We start from the raw sequence: 25,006 nt of genomic DNA on the forward strand, positions 1-25,006 counted from the left end.
GGAAAGGATCATGGAACAGGAGGCCTAGGGAGCACCAGAGGGAGATGGAGAACAGGCAAGGAGTGATGGGCGGAGAGAGAAAAAGGGCGGGGGGGGGGGGAGAGAGAGAAAAGAATAATTAATTAATTAATTAATTGATGGATAAATAAACAAGGGATGGGGTTAGAAGGGGAGGAGGAGCATTAACGGAAGTTAGAGAAATCCCTTATGATGTTCATGCCATCAGGTTGGAGGCTACTCATAAGGTGTTGTTCCTCCAACCTGAGTGTGGCTTCATCTTGACAGTAGAGGCGGCCATGGATAGACATATCAGAATGGGACGCAGAATTAAAATGTGTGGCCACTGGGAGATCCTGCTTTCTCTGGCAGACAGAGCATAGGCGTTCAGTGAAATGGTCTCCCAGTCTGCGTCAGGTCTCACCAATATATACAAGACCACACCGGGAGCACCAGACACAGTATACCACACTGGCCGACTCGCAGGTGAAGTGTCGCCTCACCTGAAAGGACTGTCTGGGGCCCTGAATGGTGGTGAGGGAGGAAGTGTAAGGGCAGGTGTAGCTCTTGTTCCACTTACAAGGATAAGTGCCAGGAGGGAGATCGGAGGGAAGGGACGGGGAGGATGAATGAACAAGGGAGTTGCTTAGGGAGCGATCCCTGTGGAAAGCAGAAAGGGGGGGGGGGGGGAGTGGGAAACGTGCTTGGTAGTGGGATCCCACTGGAGGTGGCAGAAGTTATGGAGAATTATATGTTGGACCCAGAGGCTGGTGGGGTGGTAGGTGAGGAAAAGGGGAACCCTATCCCAAGTGGGGTGGCGGGCGGATGGGGTGAGGGCAGATGTGCCGGAAATGGGAGAGATGCATTTGAGAGCAGTTGATGGTGGAGGAAGGGAAGCCCCTTTCTTTAAAAAAGGAAGACATCCTGGAATGAAAAGCCTCATCCTGAGAGCAGATGCAGCAGAGATGGAGGAATTGTGAGAAGGGGATGGCATTTTTGCAAGAGACAGGGTAGGAAGAGGAATAGTCCAGGTAGCTGTGAGAGTTCGTAGGCTTATAGTAGATATCAGTAGATAAGTTGTCTCCAGAGATGGAGACGGAAAGATCAAGAAAGGGGAGGGAAGTGTCGTTAATGGACCAGGTCAATTTGAGGGCAAGGTGAAAGTTGAAAGCAAAGTTAATGAAGTCAACGAGCTCAGTATGCATGCAGGAGGCAGCGCCAATGCAGTCATCGATGTAGCTAAGGAAAAGTGGGGGACGGATACCTGTATAGGCTTGGAACATGGACTGTTACACAAAGCCAACAAAAAGGCAGGCATAGCTGGGACCCATATGGGTCCCCTTGGCTACACCTTTGGTTTCTCTAACTTCCATTAATGCCCCTCCTCCCCTTCTTACCCCATCCTTATTTATTATTCCCCCTTTTTTCTCTCTTTCTGTCCCTCTCACAATCACTCCTTGCCCATTATAGGTTGACTCATTATAGATTCTAATGGCCAAAGATAAGAATGACTTCGTATAGTACAGCATAGTTGTCTCAGTCTATTACTAAAATATGCTCCTCTGTTCAGCCAAGGTGGCATGCAGAGGGTCAGAAACATTGTCCAGACCTGCCAGGGTTTTCTATAAGGTCCCTTGTTCTAGCACAGCCTCCAGTGTGTCCAGTTTGACTCCTATAACAGAGCCAGTCTTTCTAATCAGTTTATTGAGCCTGATGGCTCCCTTGTTGATGCCATTGCCCCAGCTCGTAGAAGATCTTTCTGGTAACAAAAAACTGGTCAAATATGTGAAGGAGAGGCCTGCATACTCCAAGGGACTTCCGTCTCCTCAGGAAGTAGAGGCAACTCTGGCCCTTCTTGTACACAGCCTCTGTATTGGTGCTGCACTCAGGTCTGTCATCCAGGTGCTGGTAGGTCTTCAACACACCCACGTCCTCACCATCAGTAGTAACAGGGAGCAGTGCAGACTTAATCTTCCTAAAGTCCACCACCATCTCCTTTGTCCTACTGATGCTGATCTGCAGATGATTCAGCTTGCACTGTTTGACAAGGTCTACCAAGACCCTGCATTCGTCCTCCTGCCCTCCCTTAATACACCCAACTATTGCTGAGTCATCAGAGAATTTCTGCAAATGACAAGAATCAGTGTTGTATCTAAAGTCTGAAGTACACAGGGTAAACAGGAAAGAAGACAATATAGTCCCCAGTGAGGCCCCAGTGCTACTTATAGCCATGTCTGACACAGCTCTGGTGCTGCGGTCCGGGATATCTCATACTAAGTCCTCAGCATTCTTAAGTAGGAGGGTGAACAGCCAGAAGTTGTGGTCCATGTAGGTACCAATGACATGGGTAGGAAGAATGAGTTCAGGAAGTTCGCTGCTAAGTTAAAGGGCAGGACCTTCAGGGTTGTGATCTCAGAATTGCTACCTTTGCCACATGCTAGTGAAGCCAGAAATAGGAAGATTACAGATGAATACGTGGCTAAGGAATCGGTATAGGAGGGAGGGCATATGATTTTTGGACAACTGGCATCTCTTCCAGGAAAGGTGAAACCTGTACAGAAGGGACAGTTTGCACCTGAACTGGAAAGGGACTAATATCCGAGCAAGAAAGTTGTTCATGCTGCATGGGGTGGGCAGGGTTTAAACTAGAAGTCAAGGGGATTAGGAACCAAACTGCCAGAACAGTTAGTGGATAATACAGACAGATTTTGTTAAGACCACAGACAAAGTCAGGAATGAAAGGTTGAGCATGGAGTGACTAGTGTCCTGAGCTGCGTATATTTCAATGCAAGACGTATCGTGGAAAGGCGGATGGGGTCAGGGCATGGATCAACACCTGGAATTATGATGTTGTAGCAATGAGTGAGATTAGGTTGGAGGGGGGCAAGACTCAATATTCTGGGGTCCCGACAGACCAGGAGAGATTAAAGGAAGGGTGGCGATACTAGTCAGGGAAAAAATCATGACGGTGCTCCATCAGGACAGACTGGAGAACTTGTCTAGCGAACAAGTGGAACTGAGAAATAAGAAAGGTATGACCATGTTAATGGGGCTATATTACAGACCACCCAACAGTCCTTGGGATCTAGAGGAACAAATTTGTAAAGAGATCGCAGGCTGTTACAAGAAACATAAGGTTATGATAGTAGGTAATTTTAACTTTCCACACTTTGACTGGGACTCCCATATTGTAAAAGCGCTAGATAGAATAGAGTTTATCAAATGTGTTTGGGAAAGTTTCTTAAATCAATATATAGAACTCCCAACTAGAGAGTGCAATACTTTATCTATTAAGGAATGAGACAGGGCAGATGACAGAAGTTTGTGTAGGGAAACACTTTGCATCCAGTGACCCAATCCCATTAGTTTCAAAGTAAATATGGAAAAGAAAATCTGGTCCTCGGGTTGAGATTCTAAATTAGAGGAAGACCAGTTTTGGTGGCATCAGAAAGGATCTGACAAGTGTGGATTGGGACAGACTGTTCTCTGGCAAAGTTGTACTTGGTAAGTGGGAGGCCTTCAAAAGTGAGATGTTGAGAGTACAAAGCTTATATGTGTCTGTCAACCTTGGTTTTTCAGAGATATTGAGGCTCTGGTTAAAAGGAGGTGCATAGCAGATATAGGCAGATAGGAATAAATCAAGTACTCAGAAATGTAAGAGAACAGTTATGAAAGAAATCAGGAGGGTTAAAAGAAGGCATGAAGTTGCCCTAACAGACAAGGTGAAGGAGAATCTAAAGGGAAATCTAGCACATTTATTTTTCAACATAGCCCCCTTGTACATTTACACACTTAGTCCAGCAATCGTGGAGCATACAGATCTTGGACCTCCAGAAAGTGTCCACAGCAGGAGTGATTGATAAGTTCATGGCCTACGGTAGAAGGAGATGAGTTGTACAGCTCTCATTAAGTGCACATGCAGTTCAACTCTGAGTAACTCATCGGGGTGATTGATAAGTATGTGGTCTAAGATAGAAGGAAACGAGTTACTAAATTCAAACTTCCTGCATAATCACTGGCAGACATATTTAAATCATCCTTTGCGACCGGAGAGGTACCAAAGGTTTGGAGGATAGCCAATGTTGTTCTGTTGTTAAAGAAAGGCTCTAAAAATTAACCATGAAGTTATAGGCCAGTGAGCCTGACATCAATAGTGAGAATACTTTTGGAAGGTATTCTAAGGGACTGGAAATATGAGTAAATGGATAGGCATGGATTGATTAAGGATAGTCAGCATGGCTTTGCGTGTGGTAGATCATATCTAACCAATTAGACTTTTCAAGGCAGTTAACAAAAGTTGACGAAGACAAGACAGTGGATATTATCTACAAGGCATCTGACGAGGTCCCACATGGGAGGTTGGTCAAGAAGGTTCAGTCACTCAACATAGGGGCAAGTGTGCGGTGTTGCACTTCGGTAGGAACCAACCAGGGCAGGTCTTACACAGCGAACGGCATGGTGCTTCAACAGGACCAACCAGGGCAGGTCTTACACAGTGAATGGTAGGATGCTTCAACAGGACCAACCAGGGCAGGTCTTACACAGTGAACAGTAGTGTGCTTCAATAGGACCAACCAGGGCAGGTCTTACACAGTGAACAGTAGAGTGCTTCAATAGGACCAACCAGGACAGGTCTTACACAGCGAATGGTAGGGTGCTTCAATAGGACCAACCAGGGCAGGTCTTACACAGCGAACAGTAGGGTGCTTCAGTAGGACCAACCAGGGTAGGTCTTACACAGTAAACGGCAGGGCACTGAGCCGTGCAGTAGAACAAAGGGATCTGGGAATGCAGGCCCATAATTCATTGAAAGTGGTGTAACATAGGGTCATTAAAAAAGCTTTTGGCACATTGTCCTTCATAAATCAAAGTAGAGAGCATAGGAGATGGGATGTTACATTGAAGTTGTATAAGATGTTGGTGAGGCCTAATTTGAGTATTGTGTGCAGTTTTGGTCACCTACCCACAAGAAAGATGCAAATAAGGTTGAAAGAGCACAGAGAAAATTTACTAAGATGTTGCCAGGTCTGGAGAACCCAGGTTATAAGGAAAGATTGAATAAGTTAGGACTTTATCACATTTACCATCAGGTAGAAGGTACAGAAGCCTGAAGGCACACACTCAGCGATTCAGGAACAGCTTCTTCCCCTCTGCCAACTGATTCCTGAATGGACGTTGAAGCTTTTTTTAATAAAAGCTACCTCACTTTTTTTAATACACAGCATTACTTTTTTTTGCACATTTTAAAAAATCTTCTCAATATACATAATTAATTTACTTGTTTACTTATTATGTTTTATTTTATGTATTATTATTTTTCTCTTTCTGCTAGATTATGTATTGTATTGAATTGCTGCTGCTAAGTTAAGAAATTTCATGTCACATGCCACTGGTAAGAAACCTGATTCTGAATTTGTATTCCTTGGAACAGAGAAGATTGAGGAGATTTGATAGAAGTATAAAAATTATGAGGAGTACAAATAGGGTAAATGCAAGCAAGCTTTTTCCACTGAGGTTGGGTGGGACTACAACTAGAGGTTATGGGTTGAGGGTGAAAGGTGAGAAGTTTGAGGGAAACATGAAGAAAAACTTCTTCAGTCAGAGGGTTGTGAGAGTGCAGAATGAACTTCCAGCACATGGTGCATGCTCAATTTCAACATGTCGAAGTTTGGATAGATACATGGATGGGAGGGATATGGAGGGTTAAGGGCCTGGTGCAGGTCGATGAGAGCAGGCAGTTTAAACTGCTCAGTGTGGACTAGATGGGCCAAAAGGCTTGTTTCTGAGCTGTATCTTTCTGTGACTTCAGGAATAAGGTCTCAACCTCTCTCCATAACTAAGTCCCTCAAGTCCAGGCAACATCCTTGTAAATCTCACATCTTGTACAACAGCAACATAACATCTCAACAATATAGGCCTCCAAACACTTGCCAAGATATAGAGTTGATGCTGCAAAGGGAGATGGAAAAGGCGTGTAATAAGAGTAATGTCACAATTGTAATAGGAGTCTTCAACATGCAAGGGGAAATCAGGTTGGCGTCAGGTCACAAGAGGGGGAGTTTGTTGAATGCCTACGACAGTGGTCCCCAACCAGGCCGCAAAGTATATGCTACCGGTCAAGAGGAAATGATATGATTAGGCGGTATGAAACGATATGAGTCAGCTCCACCTTTCCTCATTTCCTGTCACTTTTGAACTTGAACACATACGAGGTCATCAGTCGGTTAAAAAGTCACTTGAGAGTTTCTTTGGAAGAGGTGGTAGAGGACATAAAAGGTCTAACGATGATGATAACGCAGAGACAGCTGAGGCCGAGACTGCAAAAAAAAAGCTTCAACAGAAAATACGAGTCGTACTTAAAATATGGCTTTAATGCGACCAGTGACTCGCACGCTCCAAACCGCCTGTGTGTGATATGTGGAGACAAGCTGTCTAATGAGGCAATGAAGCCCTCAAAATTGCTTCAGCACCTTGAGTCCAAGCACCCTGCACTTAAAGACAAACCCGTTAAGTTTTTTGAGTGGAAAAAACGTGAGCAAGCGGGACAGAAGCAAGTGCTGAGAGCCACCACCTCCACAAATGCTGCTGCTCCGAGAGCATCGTACTTAGTGGCTGGCCGTGTTGCTAAGGCGAAGAAGCCTTTTTCACTGTTGGTGAAGAATTGATTCTGCCTGCTGCCAAGGACATGTGCTGTGAACTGTTGGGAGAAGCTGCAGCTAACAAGATTGACACAGTTTCAAGGAGAATCGATGACATAGCGGAGGACATCGAAGCACAGCTGTTGGAACGGGTTAACAAGTCACCATGGTATGCTATCCAGGTCAACGACTTTACTGATGTCAACAACAAGGCAATACTGCTGGTTTATGTGGGATATATATTTCAAGACGATGTGCACGAGGAGATATGTTGTGTGCACTGCTGCTGCCAACTAACACAACTAGGGCAGAACTATTCAAGTCTTTGAATGTCTACATGTCAGGCAAACTGGACTGGTCATTCTGTGTTGGAATATGCATAGATGGGGCTGCAGCTATTACTGGACGGCTGTCTGGTTTCACTACCCAAGTCAGAGGTTGCTCCTGAATGCCAGTCTATACACTGTGTCATAGACAGGGAAATGCTGGCTGGCCGAAAAATGTCACCTGATCTTAACAGTGTATTGAGTGACGTTGTTGGAGTCACGTCTCACGTCTGTTTGAGCAGCTTTGCGAGGATGCAGAGCACAAACGCCTTCTCTTACACACTGAAGTCAGGTGGCTATCAAGGGGGAGAGCCCTGGCCAGGATTTTTGAGTTAAGAGAGCCGCTACAGAGATTTCTTTCAGGAAAAAAGTCACCACTGGCAGCACACTTCAGTGACGAAGAGTGGTTAGCAAAACTCACTTATCTGTGTGACATCTTCAACCTGCTCAATGGAATAAAAAGGGGCTTTTTTGTTTGGCTCTCTGTGACTAGTGGTGTTCATCAGGGGTCAGTATTGGGCCCGATGCTTTTCATTTGTTTGTCAATGTTAGGGTAATGAAATTAATGCTTGTGTGGCAAAGTTTGCAGATGATACGAAGATAGGTGGAGGGGAAGGTAGTGCTGAAGAAGCATTGCGATTACAGCAGGACTTCGACAAATTGGAAGAAAGGGCAAAAAGTGGCAGATGGAATACAGTATTGGAAAATGTATGATAATGCATTTTGGTAAAGAACAATAGCACAGACTATTATCTAAATGGGGGAGAAGGTTAAAACATTAGGGGTGCAGAGGGACTCAGGAGTCCTTGTGCTAGACTCCCCGAAGTTTAATTTACAAGTCTGTGGTAAAGAAGGCAAATGCAATGTTGGCATTTATTTCAAAGGGGAATAGAATATAAAAACAAAGAGATAATGCTGAGGCTTTATAAGACACTAGTCAGGCTGCAGTTGGAGTATTGTCATCAGTTTTGGGCCCCATATCTCAGAAAGGCTGTGTTGTCATTGGAGAGCCCAAAGGAGGTTCATGATGATGATTCTGGGAATGAAGAGGTTAACATATCAGGAGTATTTGGCAGCTTTGGGCCTGTACGTAGAAACATAGACACATAAAAAACCTACAGCACAATACAGGCCCTTCGGCCCACAAAGTTGTGCAGAACATATCCCTACCTTAGAAATTACTAGACATCCCCATAGCCCTCTATTTTTCCAAGCTCCATGTACCATTCTAAGCTCCATTCTAAAAGTCTCTCAAAAGACCCTATCGTATCCGCCTCCACCACTGTTGCCAGCAGCCCTCACTCATCACTCTCTGAGTAAAAAACTTATCCCTGACATCTCCTCTGTACCTACTTCCCAACACCTTAAACCCGTATCCACTTGTGGCAACCATTTCAGCCCTGGGAAAAAGCCTCCGACTATCCACACAATCATTGTCCCTCATCATCTTCTACACCTTTATCAGGTCACCTCTCATCCTCCGTTGCTCCAAGGAGAAAAGACTGAGTTCACTCAACCTGTTTCATGAGGCATGCTCCCCAATCCAGGCAACATCCTTGGACCTGGATCGGGGAGCACTCCTCTGCACCCTTTCTATGGCTTCCTCATCATTCCTGTAGTGAGACGACCAGAACTGAGCACAGTACTCCAAGTGGGGTCTGACCATGGTCCTATAGAGCTGCAACATTACCTCTCGGCTCCTAAATTCAATTCCATGATTAATGAAGGCCAATACACCCTATGCCTTTCTAACCACAGCATCAACCTGCACAGATGCTTTGAGCATCCTATGGACTATGACCCCAAGATCCCTCTGATCCTCCACACTGCCAGGAGTCTTACCACTAATACTATACTATGCCATCATATTTAATCTACCAAGATGAACCACTTCACACTTATCTGGGTTGAACTCCATCTGCCACTTCTCAGCCCAGTTTTGCATCCTATCAATGTCCCCCTGTAACCTCTGACAGCCCTCCACAAAATCCACAACACTTCCAACATTTGTGTCATCAGCAAACTTACTAACACATCCCCCCACTTCCTCATTCAAGTCATTTATAAAAATCACGAAGAGTAAGGGTCCCAGAACAGATCCCTGAGGCACTCCACTGGTGACCAACTTCTGTGCAGAATATGACCCCTCTACAACCACTCTTTGCCAGTTCTGGATCCACAAAGCAATGTCCCCTTGGATCCCACGCCTCCTTACTTTCTCAATAAGCCTTGCATGGGGTACCTTATCAAATGCCTTGCTAAAATCCATATACACTACATCTACTGCTCTTCCTTCATCAATGTGTTTAGACACATCCTCAAAAAATTCAATCAGGCTTGTAAGGCACAATCTGCCTTTGACAAAGCCATGTTGACTACTCCTAATCATATTATGCCTCTCCAAATGTTCACAAATCCTGCCTCTCAGGATCTTTTTCATCAGCTTACCAACCATTGAAGTAAGACTCACTGGTCTATAATTTCCCGGGCTATCTCTACTCCCTTTCTTGAATAAAGGAATAGTAGCCTGGGGTACATTTCATCTGGCCCCGGCGACTTATCCAACTTGATGCTTTCCAAAAGCTCCAGCACTTCCTCTTTCTTAATATCTACATGCTCAAGCTTTTCAGTCTGCTGCAAGTCAGCACTACAATCACCAAGATCCTTTTCCATAGTGAATACTAAAGTATTCATTCAGTACCCCTGTTATTTCCACAGTTGATAGGTCCTATTCTTTCACGACCTGTCCTCTTGCTCTTTACATACTTGCAGAGTGCCTTGGAGTTTTCTTTAATCCTACCTTCCAAGGCCTTGTCATGGCCCCTTCTGGCTCTCCTAATTTCCTTTTTAAGCTCCTTCCTGTTAGCGTTATAATCTTCCAGATCCGTAACATTACCTAACTCTTTGAACCTTTTGTAAGCTTTTCTTTTCTTCTTGACTAGATTTATTGCAGCCTTTGTACACCACAGTTCCTATACCCTACCATAACTTCCCTGTCTCATTGGAACTGTGCATAACTCCAAACAAATATGCCCTGAACATTTGCCACATTTCTTCCATACTTTTCCCTGAGAACATCTGTTCCCAATTTAAGCTTCCAATCTCCTGCCTGATAGCCTCATAATTCCCCTTACTCCAATTAAACACTTTTCTAACTTGTCTGTTCCTATCTCTCTCCAATGCTATGGTAAAGGAGATAGAATTATGATCACTATCTCCAAAACATTCTCCCAGTGAGAGATCTGACACCTGACCAGGTTCATTTTCCAAAACCAAATCAAGTACAGTCTCCTCTCTTGTAGGCTTATCTACCTATTGTGTCAAGAAACCTTCCTGAATACACCTAACAAACTCCACCCCATCTAAACCCTTGCTCTCGGGAGATGCCAATCGATACCTGGGAAATTAAAATCTCCCATCACGACAACTCTGTTATTATTACACCTTTCCAAGATCTGTTTCCCTATCTGCTCCTCAATATCCCTGTTACTACTAGGTGGCCTATAAAAAATCACCCGGTAAAGTTATTGACCCCTTCCTGTTCCTAATCTCCACCCACAGAGACTCCGTAGACAATTGCTCCATGACGCCCACCTGTTCTGCAGCTGTGACACTATCTCTGATCAACAGTGCCACGCCCCACCTCTTTTGCCTCCCTCCCTGTCCTTCCTGAAACATCTAAAACGCAGCACTTGAAGTAACCACTCCTGTCCCTGAGCCATCCAAGTCTCTGTAATGGCCACTACATCATAGCTCCAAGTACTGCTCCACGCTTTGTTCACAATACTCCTTGCATTAAAATAGACTCATCTTAACCCGTCCATCTGAGCACGTCCCTTCTCCATCACCTGCCTCTTCCTGTCTCTTCAGTCCGGTTGCCACCCCCCAACAATTCTAGTTTAAACTCTTCCCCGTAGCCTTAGCAAACCGCCCTGCATGGATATTGGTTCCCCTGGGATTCAAGTGCAACTCGTTATTTTTGTACAGGTCACACCTGCCCCAAAACAGGTCCCAATGATCCAGAAATCTGAATCCCTGCCCCCTGCTCCAATCCCTCAGCGACGCATTTACCTTCCACCTCATTCTATTCCTATTCTCACTGTTGCGTGGCACAGGCAGTAATCCCGAGATTACTAATTTTGCGGTCCTACTTCTCAACTTCCTTCCTAACTCCCTGTAGTTTTTTTTAAGGACCTCTTCCCTTTTCCTACCTATGTCATTGGTACCAATATGTACCACGACCTCTGGCTGTTCTTCCTCCCAATGCAGGTCGCAATCTGAACCATCCCGGACCCTGGCACGTGGGAGGCAAACTACCATCCGAGTTTCTTTCCTGCGTCCACAGAATCGCCAGTCTGACACCCCTGACTATAGAGTCCCCTATCACTACTGCCTTCCTCTTCCTTTCCCTACCTTTCTGAGCCACAGGGCCGGACTCTATGCCACAGGCACGGCCACTGTTGCTTCCCCCAGGTAGGCTATCCCTCCTCAACAGTACTAAAACAGGAGTACTTTATTGTCAAAGGGTACAGCCACAGGGGTACTCTCTAGTACCTGACTCTTCCCCTTCCCTCTTCTGACTGTGACCCACTTGACTATCTCCTGTGGCCCCGGTGTGACTCTTTTCTATCACCTCCTCGCTCTCCCTAACCAGACGAAGCCCAACTTGATCCCTTAAGGAGCTGCAGCTCGACACACCAGATGCAGATATGACCGTCCGAGAGGCTGGGAGACTCCAGGACCTCCCACATCTGACACTGAGCATGGAAAACCAGCCTCACACACAATACTTCCTTTCCACAATTAACACAGGTAGACCTACCTCACTTCATTACCGCCTAAGGCCGTTGATCCAAAGCCCTATCACTCACCGCCTGCTGGATGCGTACTCACTGGACTTTAGAAGAATGTGAACATTGAAACCTACTGAATGTTGAAAGGACCAGATAGAGTGGATGTGGAGAAGATACTTCCAAAGGCGGGGGTATCCAGAACTAGAAGGTACAGTCTCAAAATTCAAGGGTGACCCTTAGAACAGAGGTAAAGAGGAATTTTTTTAGTCAGAGAATAGTGAATCTGTGGAATGCACTGCTACAGACTGTGGTGGAGGCCAAGTCCATGAGTACTTTTAAGGCAGAAGTTAAGTTTCCTGACCAGTCAGGGCCTCAAAGGATATGGTGAGAAGGCAGGTGTACGGAGTTGAGTGGGATCCAGGATCAGACCTGATGGGCTGAATGGCCCTATTCTACACTTTGACTTATGGTCCACCCATGGATACCTCAGTTCTAAAGACTCCCAGGGGTCCCTGCCACTCGTAGCCTAGTTTGTCTTTCCAGGAGACAAAACCTCACACTGATGCATTAAATTGCATTCTTCACTCCGCGGCCCATTTTCCCAGCTGGTCGAGATCCCTCTGGTAACCCCGAAAATTATGTCTGCAAACCAATACAGCTTTCCCCCAGTAGCAGCAGGCAAGAGTGTGGACCATACCAGTCTGCTTCAAGCAGAATCCAACAGGGATTGAGCCAGTGAGGATGGCAACATACTTCAGCTCCTCCAGAGACATGTTGGGCCTTAGACCTGCACAAACACAGAAGTTATTGTAACATGTCGAAAATTATGCAATATCCTCCCCACCAATCCATTACACACTCTTCAGTCAGTGAGTGAAGCTCCTTCCACAACACAGAGTCACACACTCAATGTGAAACTCCATCCATACCGTCCTATCACACACTCCCGGGGTGACACTCCCCTCACACTGTCCCATTCACACCCGGGGAGAGACTCCCCTTCACACTGTCCCATTCACTCCCGGGGTGACACTCCCCTCACACTGTCCCATTCACTCCCGGACAGAGACTCCCCTCACACTGTCCCACTCACTCCCAAGGTGACACTCCCCTCACACTGTCCCATTCATTCCCAGGGAGATACTCCCCTCACACTGTCCCATTCACTCCCGGGGTGACACTGCCCTCACACTGTCCCATTCACTCCCGGGGTGACACTCCCCTCACACTGTCCCATTCACTCCCGGACAGAGACTCCCCTCACACTGTCCCATTCACTCCCGGGGTGACACTCCCCTCACACTGTCCCATTCACTCCCGGGGAGAGTCTCCCCACACACAGTCCCATTCACTCCCGGGGTGACACTCCCCTCACACTGTCCCATTCACTCCCGGAGAGATACTCCCCACACAATGTCCCATTCACTCCCGGACAGAGACTCCCCACACACTGTCGCATTCACTCCCGGGTGACACTGCCCTCACACTGTCCCATTCACTCCCGGACAGAGACTCCCCACACACTGTCGCATTCACTCCCGGGGTGACACTCCCCTCACACTGTCCCATTCACTCCCAGGGTGACACTCCCCTCACACTGTCCCATTCACTCCCGGAGAGATACTCCCCACACAATGTCCCATTCACTCCCGGGGTGACACTCCCCTCACACTGTCCCATTCACTCCCGGGGAGAGACTCCCCGACGCTGTCCGATTCACTCCCGGGGAGAGACTCCCCACACACTGTCCCATTCCCTCCTGGGGTGACACACCCCTCACACTGTCCCATTCCCTCCCGGGGAGAGACTCCCCACACACTGTCCCATTCACTCCCGGGGTGACACTCCCCACACAATGTCCCATTCACTCCCGGGGTGACACTCCCCTCACACTGTCCCATTCACTCCCGGGGAGAGAGTCCCCACACACTGTCCCATTCACTCCCGGGGAGAGACTCCCCTCACACTGTCCCATTCACTCCCGGGGTGACAGTCCCCTCACACTGTACCATTCACTCCCGGGGAGAGACTCCCCACACACTGTCCCATTCACTCCTGGGGTGACACTGCCCTCACACTGTCCCATTCACTCCCGGGGAGAGACTCCCCACACACTGTCCCATTCACTCCCGGGGTGACACTCCCCACACAATGTCCCATTCACTCCCGGGGTGACACTCCCCTCACACAGTCCCATTCACTCCCGGGGAGAGTCTCCCCACACACTGTCCCATTCACTCCCGGGGTGACACTCCCCTCACACTGTCCCATTCGCTCCCGGGGAGAGAGTCCCCACACACTGTCCCATTCACTCCCGGGGAGAGACTCCCCTCACACTGTCCCATTCACTCCCGGGGTGACAGTCCCCTCACACTGTCCCATTGAATCCCGGGGAGAGACTCACCACAAACTGTCCCATTCACTCCCGGGGTGACACACCCCTCACACTGTCCCATTCAATCCCGGGGTCACACACCGCACACACTGTCCCATTCACTCCCGGGGAGAGACTCCCCACACACTGTCCCATTCACTACCGGGGTGACACTACCCTCACACTGTCCCATTCACTCCCGGAGAGATACTCCCCACACAATGTCCCATTCACTCCCGGGGTGACACCCCCCTCACACTGTCCCATTCACTCCCGGGGAGAGACTCCCCGACGCTGACAGATTCACACCCAGGGAGAGACTCCCCACACACTGTCCCATTCCCTCCCGGGGAGAGACTCCCCACACAATGTCCCATTCACTCCCGGAGAGATACTCCCCTCACACTGTCCCATTCACTCCCGGGGAGAGACTCCCCGACGCTGTCCAATTCACTCCCGGGGAGAGACTCCCCGACGCTGTCCGATTCACTCCCGGGGAGAGAATCCCCACACACTGTCCCATTCCCTCCCGGGGTGACACACCCCTCACACTGTCCCATTCCCTCCCGGGGTGACACTCCCCTCACACTGTCCCATTCACTCCCGGGGAGAGACTCCCCACACACTGTCCCATTCACTCCCGGGGTGACACTCCCCACACAATGTCCCATTCTCTCCCGGGGTGACACTCCCCTCACACTGTCCCATTCACTCCCGGGGAGAGTCTCTCCACACACTGTCCCATTCACTCCCGGGGTGACACTCCCCTCACACTGTCCCATTCACTCCCGGGGAGAGAGTCCCCACACACTGTCCCATTCACTCCCGGGGAGAGACTCCCCTCACACTGTCCCATTCACTCCCGGGGAGAGACTCCCCTCACACTGTCCCATTCACTCCCGGGGTGACAGTCCCCTCACACTGTACCATTCACTCCCGGGGAGAGACTCCCCACACACTGTCCCATTCACTCCTGGGGTGACACTGCCCTCACACTGTCCCATTCACTCCCGGGGAGAGACTCCCCACACACTGTCCCATTCACTCCCGGGGTGACACTCCCCACACAATGTCCCATTCACTCCCGGGGTGACACTCCCCTCACACTGTCCCATTCACTCCCGGGGAGAGTCTCCCCACACACTGTCCCATTCACTCCCGGGGTGACACTCCCCTCACACTGTCCCATTCACTCCCGGGGAGAGAGTCCCCACACACTGTCCCATTCACTCCCGGGGAGAGACTCCCCTCACACTGTCCCATTCACTCCCGGGGTGACAGTCCCCTCACACTGTCCCATTCACTCCCGGGGCGAGACTCCCCTCACACTGTCCCATTCACTCCCGGGGTGACACACCCCTCACACTGTCCCATTCACTCCCGGGGAGAGACTCCCCTCACACTGTCCCATTCACTCCCGGGGTGACACTCCCCTCACACTGTCCCGTTCACTCCCGGGGTGACACACCCCTCACACTGTCCCATTGACTCCCGGGGAGAGACTCCCCACTATCTGTCCCATTCACTCACGGGTAGAGACTCCCCACACACTGTCCCATTCACTCCCGGGGAGAGACTCCCCGCACACTGTCCCATTCACTCCCGGGGAGAGACTCCCCACACACTTTCCCATTCACTACCGGGGACAGACTCCCCACACACTGTCCCATTCACTCCCGGGGTGACACACCCCTCACACTGTCCCATTCACTCCCGGGGTCACACACCGCACACACTGTCCCATTCACACCCGGGGAGAGACTCCCCACACACTGTCCCATTCACTCCCGGGGTGACACTCCCCTCACACAGTCCCATTCACTCCCGGGGTGACACTCCCCTCACACTGTCCCATTCACTCCCGGACAGATACTCCCCACACAATGTCCCATTCACTCCCGGGGTGACACCCCCCTCACACTGTCCCATTCACTCCCGGGGAGAGACTCCCCGACGCTGACAGATTCACAGCCAGGGAGAGACTCCCCACACACTGTCCCATTCCCTCCCGGGGAGAGACTCCCCACACAATGTCCCATTCACTCCCGGAGAGATACTCCCCTCACACTGTCCCATTCACTCCCGGGGAGAGACTCCCCGACGCTGTCCAATTCACTCCCGGGGAGAGACTCCCCACACACTGTCCCATTCACTCCCGGGGTGACACTCCCCACACAATGTCCCATTCACTCCCGGGGTGACACTCCCCTCACACTGTCCCATTCACTCCCGGGGAGAGTCTCCCCACACACTGTCCCATTCACTCCCGGGGTGACACACCCCTCACACTGTCCCATTCACTCCCGGGGTCACACACCGCACACACTGTCCCATTCACTCCCGGGGAGAGACTCCCCACACACTGTCCCATTCACTCCCGGGGAGAGACTGCCCTCACACTGTCCCATTCATTCCCGGGGTGACACTCCCCTCACACTGTCCGAATCACTCCCGGGGAGAGACTCCCCACACACTGTCCCATTCACTCCCGGGGTGACACTCCCCACACACTGTCCCATTCACTCCCGGGGTGACACTCCCCTCACACTGTCCAATTCACTCCCGGGGAGAGACTCCACTCACACTGTCCCATTCACTCCCAGGGTGACACACCCCTCACACTGTCCCATTCACTCCCGGGGTGACACCCCCCTCACACTGTCCCATTCACTCCCGGGGAGAGACTCCCCGACGCTGACAGATTCACACCCAGGGAGAGACTCCCCACACACTGTCCCATTCCCTCCCGGGGAGAGACTCCCCACACAATGTCCCATTCACTCCCGGAGAGATACTCCCCTCACACTGTCCCATTCACTCCCGGGGAGAGACTCCCCGACGCTGTCCAATTCACTCCCGGGGAGAGACTCCCCGACGCTGTCCGATTCACTCCCGGGGAGAGAATCCCCACACACTGTCCCATTCCCTCCCGGGGTGACACACCCCTCACACTGTCCCATTCCCTCCCGGGGTGACACTCCCCTCACACTGTCCCATTCACTCCCGGGGAGAGACTCCCCACACACTGTCCCATTCACTCCCGGGGTGACACTCCCCACACAATGTCCCATTCTCTCCCGGGGTGACACTCCCCTCACACTGTCCCATTCACTCCCGGGGAGAGTCTCTCCACACACTGTCCCATTCACTCCCGGGGTGACACTCCCCTCACACTGTCCCATTCACTCCCGGGGAGAGAGTCCCCACACACTGTCCCATTCACTCCCGGGGAGAGACTCCCCTCACACTGTCCCATTCACTCCCGGGGAGAGACTCCCCTCACACTGTCCCATTCACTCCCGGGGAGAGTCTCCCCACACACTGTCCCATTCACTCCCGGGGTGACACTCCCCTCACACTGTCCCATTCACTCCCGGGGAGAGAGTCCCCACACACTGTCCCATTCACTCCCGGGGAGAGACTCCCCTCACACTGTCCCATTCACTCCCGGGGTGACAGTCCCCTCACACTGTCCCATTCACTCCCGGGGCGAGACTCCCCTCACACTGTCCCATTCACTCCCGGGGTGACACACCCCTCACACTGTCCCATTCACTCCCGGGGAGAGACTCCCCTCACACTGTCCCATTCACTCCCGGGGTGACACTCCCCTCACACTGTCCCGTTCACTCCCGGGGTGACACACCCCTCACACTGTCCCATTGACTCCCGGGGAGAGACTCCCCACTATCTGTCCCATTCACTCACGGGTAGAGACTCCCCACACACTGTCCCATTCACTCCCGGGGAGAGACTCCCCGCACACTGTCCCATTCACTCCCGGGGAGAGACTCCCCACACACTTTCCCATTCACTACCGGGGACAGACTCCCCACACACTGTCCCATTCACTCCCGGGGTGACACACCCCTCACACTGTCCCATTCACTCCCGGGGTCACACACCGCACACACTGTCCCATTCACACCCGGGGAGAGACTCCCCACACACTGTCCCATTCACTCCCGGGGTGACACTCCCCTCACACAGTCCCATTCACTCCCGGGGTGACACTCCCCTCACACTGTCCCATTCACTCCCGGACAGATACTCCCCACACAATGTCCCATTCACTCCCGGGGTGACACCCCCCTCACACTGTCCCATTCACTCCCGGGGAGAGACTCCCCGACGCTGACAGATTCACAGCCAGGGAGAGACTCCCCACACACTGTCCCATTCCCTCCCGGGGAGAGACTCCCCACACAATGTCCCATTCACTCCCGGAGAGATACTCCCCTCACACTGTCCCATTCACTCCCGGGGAGAGACTCCCCGACGCTGTCCAATTCACTCCCGGGGAGAGACTCCCCACACACTGTCCCATTCACTCCCGGGGTGACACTCCCCACACAATGTCCCATTCACTCCCGGGGTGACACTCCCCTCACACTGTCCCATTCACTCCCGGGGAGAGTCTCCCCACACACTGTCCCATTCACTCCCGGGGTGACACACCCCTCACACTGTCCCATTCACTCCCGGGGTCACACACCGCACACACTGTCCCATTCATTCCCGGGGAGAGACTCCCCACACACTGTCCCATTCACTCCCGGGGAGAGACTGCCCTCACACTGTCCCATTCATTCCCGGGGTGACACTCCCCTCACACTGTCCGAATCACTCCCGGGGAGAGACTCCCCACACACTGTCCCATTCACTCCCGGGGTGACACTCCCCACACACTGTCCCATTCACTCCCGGGGTGACACTCCCCTCACACTGTCCAATTCACTCCCGGGGAGAGACTCCACTCACACTGTCCCATTCACTCCCGGGGTGACACCCCCCTCACACTGTCCCATTCACTCCCGGGGAGAGACTCCCCACACACTGTCCCATTCACTCCCGGGGTGACACTCCCCTCACACAGTCCCATTCACTCCCAGGGTGACACTCCCCTCACACAGTCCCATTCACTCCCGGGGTGACACTCCCCTCACACTGTCCCATTCACTCCCGGGGTGACACTCCCCTCACACTGTCCCATTCACTCCCGGGGAGAGACTCCCCACACACTGTCCCATTCACTCCCGGGGTGACACTCCCCACACAATGTCCCATTCACTCCCGCGGTGACACTCCCCTCACACTGTCCCATTCACTCCCGGGGAGAGTCTCCCCACACACTGTCCCATTCACTCCCGGGGTGACACTCCCCTCACACTTTCCCATTCACTCTCGGGGAGAGAGTCCCCACACACTGTCCCATTCACTCACGGGGAGAGATTCCCTCACACTGTCCCATTCACTCCCGGGGTGACAGTCCCCTCACACTGTACCATTCACTCCCGGGGAGAGTCTCCCCACACACTGTCCCATTCACTCCTGGGGTGACACTGCCCTCACACTGTACCATTCACTGCCGGGGAGAGACTCCCCACACACTGTCCCATTCACTCCTGGGGTGACACTCCCCACACAATGTCCCATTCACTCCCGGGGTGACACACACCTCACACTGTCCCATTCACTCCCGGGGAGAGACTCCCCTCACACTGTCCCATTCACTCCCGGGGTGACACTCCCCTCACACTGTCCCGTTCACTCCCGGGGTGACACACCCCTCACACTGTCCCATTGACTCCCGGGGAGAGACTCCCCACTATCTGTCCCATTCACTCACGGGTAGAGACTCCCCACACACTGTCCCATTCACTCCCGGGGAGAGACTCCCCGCACACTGTCCCATTCACTCCCGGGGAGAGACTCCCCACACACTTTCCCATTCACTCCCGGGGACAGACTCCCCACACACTGTCCCATTCACTCCCGGGGTGACACACCCCTCACACTGTCCCATTCACTCCCGGGGAGAGTCTCCCCACACACTGTCCCATTCACTCCCGGGGTGACACTCCCCTCACACTGTCCCATTCACTCCCGGGGAGAGAGTCCCCACACACTGTCCCATTCACTCCCGGGGAGAGACTCCCCTCACACTGTCCCATTCGCTCCCGGGGAGAGACTCCCCTCACACTGTCCCATTCACTCCCGGGGAGAGACTCCCCTCACACTGTCCCATTCACTCCCGGGGTGACAGTCCCCTCACACTGTCCCATTCACTCCCGGGGCGAGACTCCCCTCACACAGTCCCATTCACTCACGGGTAGAGAGTCCCCTCACACTGTCCCATTCACTCCCGGGGTGACACACCCCTCACACTGTCCCATTCACTCCCGGGGAGAGACTCCCCTCACACTGTCCCATTCACTCCCGGGGTGACACTCTCCTCACACTGTCCCGTTCACTCCCGGGGTGACACACCCCTCACACTGTCCCATTGACTCCCGGGGAGAGACTGCCCACTATCTGTCCCATTCACTCACGGGTAGAGACTCCCCACACACTGTCCCATTCACTCCCGGGGAGAGACTCCCCGCACACTGTCCCATTCACTCCCGGGGAGAGACTCCCCACACACTTTCCCATTCACTCCTGGGGACAGACTCCCCACACACTGTCCCATTCACTCCCGGGGTGACACACCCCTCACACTGTCCCATTCACTCCCGGGGTCACACACCGCACACACTGTCCCATTCACTCCCGGGGTCACACACCGCACACACTGTCCCATTCACACCCGGGGAGAGACTCCCCACACACTGTCCCATTCACTCCCGGGGTGACACTCCCCTCACACAGTCCCATTCACTCCCGGGGTGACACTCCCCTCACACTGTCCCATTCACTCCCGGACAGATACTCCCCACACAATGTCCCATTCACTCCCAGGGTGACACCCCCCTCACACTGTCCCATTCACTCCCGGGGAGAGACTCTCCGACGCTGACAGATTCACACCCAGGGAGAGACTCCCCACACACTGTCCCATTCCCTCCCGGGGAGAGACTCCCCACACAATGTCCCATTCACTCCCGGAGAGATACTCCCCTCACACTGTCCCATTCACTCCCGGGGTCACACACCGCACACACTGTCCCATTCACTCCCGGGGAGAGACTCCCCACACACTGTCCCATTCACTCCCGGGGAGAGACTGCCCTCACACTGTCCCATTCATTCCCGGGGTGACACTCCCCTCACACTGTCCGATTCACTCCCGGGGAGAGACTCCCCACACACTGTCCCATTCACTCCCGGGGTGACACTCCCCACACACTGTCCCATTCACTCCCGGGGTGACACTCCCCACACACTGTCCCATTCACTCCCGGGGAGAGACTCCCCTCACACTGTCCCATTCACTCCCGGGGTGACAGTCCCCTCACACTGTCCCATTGAATCCCGGGGAGAGACTCCCCACAAACTGTCCCATTCACTCACGGGTAGAGACTCCCCATACACTGTCCCATTCACTCCCGGGGAGAGACTCCCCGCACACTGTCCCATTCACTCCCGGGGAGAGACTCCCCACACACTTTCCCATTCACTCCCGGGGACAGACTCCCCACACACTGTCCCATTCACTCCCGGGGTGACACACCCCTCACACTGTCCCATTCACTCCCGGGGTCACACACCGCACACACTGTCCCATTCACTCCCGGGGAGAGACTCCCCACACACTGTCCCATTCACTCCCGGGGTGACACTCCCCTCAGACTGTCCCATTCACTCCCGGGGAGAGACTCCCCTCACACTGTCCCAGACTCCCCACACACTGTCCCATTCACTCCCGCGGTGACAGTGCCCTCACACTGTCCCAGACTCACCACACACTGTCCCATTCACTCCCGGGGTGACACACCACTCACACTGTCCCATTCACTCCCGGGGTGACACTCCCCTCACACTGTCCAATTCACTCCCGGGGAGAGACTCCACTCACACTGTCCCATTCACTCCCGGGGTGACACACCCCTCACACTGTCCCATTCACTCCCGGGGAGAGACTCCCCACACACTGTCCCATTCACTCCCGGGGTGACACTCCCCTCACACAGTCCCATTCACTCCCGGGGTGACACTCCCCTCACACAGTCCCATTCACTCCCGGGGTGACACTCCCCTCACACTGTCCCATTCACTCCCGGGGTGACACTCCCCTCACACTGTCCCATTCACTCCCGGGGAGAGACTCCCCACACACTGTCCCATTCACTCCCGGGGTGACAGTCCCCACACAATGTCCCATTCACTCCCGGGGTGACACTCCCCTCACACTGTCCCATTCACTCCCGGGGAGAGTCTCCCCACACACTGTCCCATTCACTCCCGGGGTGACACTCCCCTCACACTGTCCCATTCACTCTCGGGGAGAGAGTCCCCACACACTGTCCCATTCACTCACGGGGAGAGACTCCCCTCACACTGTCCCATTCACACCCGGGGTGACAGTCCCCTCACACTGTCCCATTCACTCCCGGGGTGACAGTCCCCTCACACTGTACCATTCACTCCCGGGGAGAGACTCCCCACACACTGTCCCATTCACTCCTGGGGTGACACTGCCCTCACACTGTCCCATTCACTCCCGGGGAGAGACTCCCCACACACTGTCCCATTCACTCCCGGGGTGACACTCCCCACACAATGTCCCATTCACTCCCGGGGTGACACTCCCCTCACACTGTCCCATTCACTCCCGGGGAGAGTCTCCCCACACACTGTCCCATTCACTCCCGGGGTGACACTCCCCTCACACTGTCCCATTCACTCCCGGGGAGAGAGTCCCCACACACTGTCCCATTCACTCCCGGGGAGAGACTCCCCTCACACTGTCCCATTCACTCCCGGGGTGACAGTCCCCTCACACTGTCCCATTCACTCCCGGGGCGAGACTCCCCTCACACTGTCCCATTCACTCCCGGGGAGAGACTCCCCTCACACTGTCCCATTCACTCCCGGGGAGAGACTCCCCTCACACTGTCCCATTCACTCCCGGGGTGACACTCCCCTCACACTGTCCCGTTCACTCCCGGGGTGACACACCCCTCACACTGTCCCATTGACTCCCGGGGAGAGACTCCCCACTATCTGTCCCATTCACTCACGGGTAGAGACTCCCCACACACTGTCCCATTCACTCCCGGGGAGAGACTCCCCGCACACTGTCCCATTCACTCCCGGGGAGAGACTCCCCACACACTGTCCCATTCACTCCCGGGGTGACACTCCCCACACAATGTCCCATTCACTCCCGGGGTGACACTCCCCTCACACTGTCCCATTCACTCCCGGGGAGAGTCTCCCCACACACTGTCCCATTCACTCCCGGGGTGACACACCCCTCACACTGTCCCATTCACTCCCGGGGTCACACACCGCACACACTGTCCCATTCACTCCCGGGGAGAGACTCCCCACACACTGTCCCATTCACTCCCGGGGAGAGACTGCCCTCACACTGTCCCATTCATTCCCGGGGTGACACTCCCCTCACACTGTCCGAATCACTCCCGGGGAGAGACTCCCCACACACTGTCCCATTCACTCCCGGGGTGACACTCCCCACACACTGTCCCATTCACTCCCGGGGTGACACTCCCCTCACACTGTCCAATTCACTCCCGGGGAGAGACTCCACTCACACTGTCCCATTCACTCCCAGGGTGACACACCCCTCACACTGTCCCATTCACTCCCGGGGTGACACCCCCCTCACACTGTCCCATTCACTCCCGGGGAGAGACTCCCCGACGCTGACAGATTCACACCCAGGGAGAGACTCCCCACACACTGTCCCATTCCCTCCCGGGGAGAGACTCCCCACACAATGTCCCATTCACTCCCGGAGAGATACTCCCCTCACACTGTCCCATTCACTCCCGGGGAGAGACTCCCCGACGCTGTCCAATTCACTCCCGGGGAGAGACTCCCCGACGCTGTCCGATTCACTCCCGGGGAGAGAATCCCCACACACTGTCCCATTCCCTCCCGGGGTGACACACCCCTCACACTGTCCCATTCCCTCCCGGGGTGACACTCCCCTCACACTGTCCCATTCACTCCCGGGGAGAGACTCCCCACACACTGTCCCATTCACTCCCGGGGTGACACTCCCCACACAATGTCCCATTCTCTCCCGGGGTGACACTCCCCTCACACTGTCCCATTCACTCCCGGGGAGAGTCTCTCCACACACTGTCCCATTCACTCCCGGGGTGACACTCCCCTCACACTGTCCCATTCACTCCCGGGGAGAGAGTCCCCACACACTGTCCCATTCACTCCCGGGGAGAGACTCCCCTCACACTGTCCCATTCACTCCCGGGGAGAGACTCCCCTCACACTGTCCCATTCACTCCCGGGGTGACAGTCCCCTCACACTGTACCATTCACTCCCGGGGAGAGACTCCCCACACACTGTCCCATTCACTCCTGGGGTGACACTGCCCTCACACTGTCCCATTCACTCCCGGGGAGAGACTCCCCACACACTGTCCCATTCACTCCCGGGGTGACACTCCCCACACAATGTCCCATTCACTCCCGGGGTGACACTCCCCTCACACTGTTCCATTCACTCCCGGGGAGAGTCTCCCCACACACTGTCCCATTCACTCCCGGGGTGACACTCCCCTCACACTGTCCCATTCACTCCCGGGGAGAGAGTCCCCACACACTGTCCCATTCACTCCCGGGGAGAGACTCCCCTCACACTGTCCCATTCACTCCCGGGGTGACAGTCCCCTCACACTGTCCCATTCACTCCCGGGGCGAGACTCCCCTCACACTGTCCCATTCACTCCCGGGGTGACACACCCCTCACACTGTCCCATTCACTCCCGGGGAGAGACTCCCCTCACACTGTCCCATTCACTCCCGGGGTGACACTCCCCTCACACTGTCCCGTTCACTCCCGGGGTGACACACCCCTCACACTGTCCCATTGACTCCCGGGGAGAGACTCCCCACTATCTGTCCCATTCACTCACGGGTAGAGACTCCCCACACACTGTCCCATTC

General features: G+C 53.3%; 1 protein-coding gene across 1 annotated transcript in view; it reads right to left on the reverse strand.

The window, feature by feature from the left end:
- mboat7 (membrane bound O-acyltransferase domain containing 7) overlaps nt 1-25,006 on the reverse strand; it is a 57,966-nt gene that overhangs the window by 22,979 nt on the left and 9,981 nt on the right. The window contains exon 2 of the mRNA XM_059957569.1: nt 12,452-12,541. Coding sequence (XP_059813552.1) covers nt 12,452-12,527 — 76 coding nt within the window. The 5' untranslated portion in view covers nt 12,528-12,541. The remainder of the gene's footprint in view (nt 1-12,451; nt 12,542-25,006) is intronic.

The sequence above is a fragment of the Hypanus sabinus genome (assembly GCF_030144855.1).
Source record: "Hypanus sabinus isolate sHypSab1 chromosome 24 unlocalized genomic scaffold, sHypSab1.hap1 SUPER_24_unloc_2, whole genome shotgun sequence".
NCBI classification, from domain to species: domain Eukaryota; kingdom Metazoa; phylum Chordata; class Chondrichthyes; order Myliobatiformes; family Dasyatidae; genus Hypanus; species Hypanus sabinus.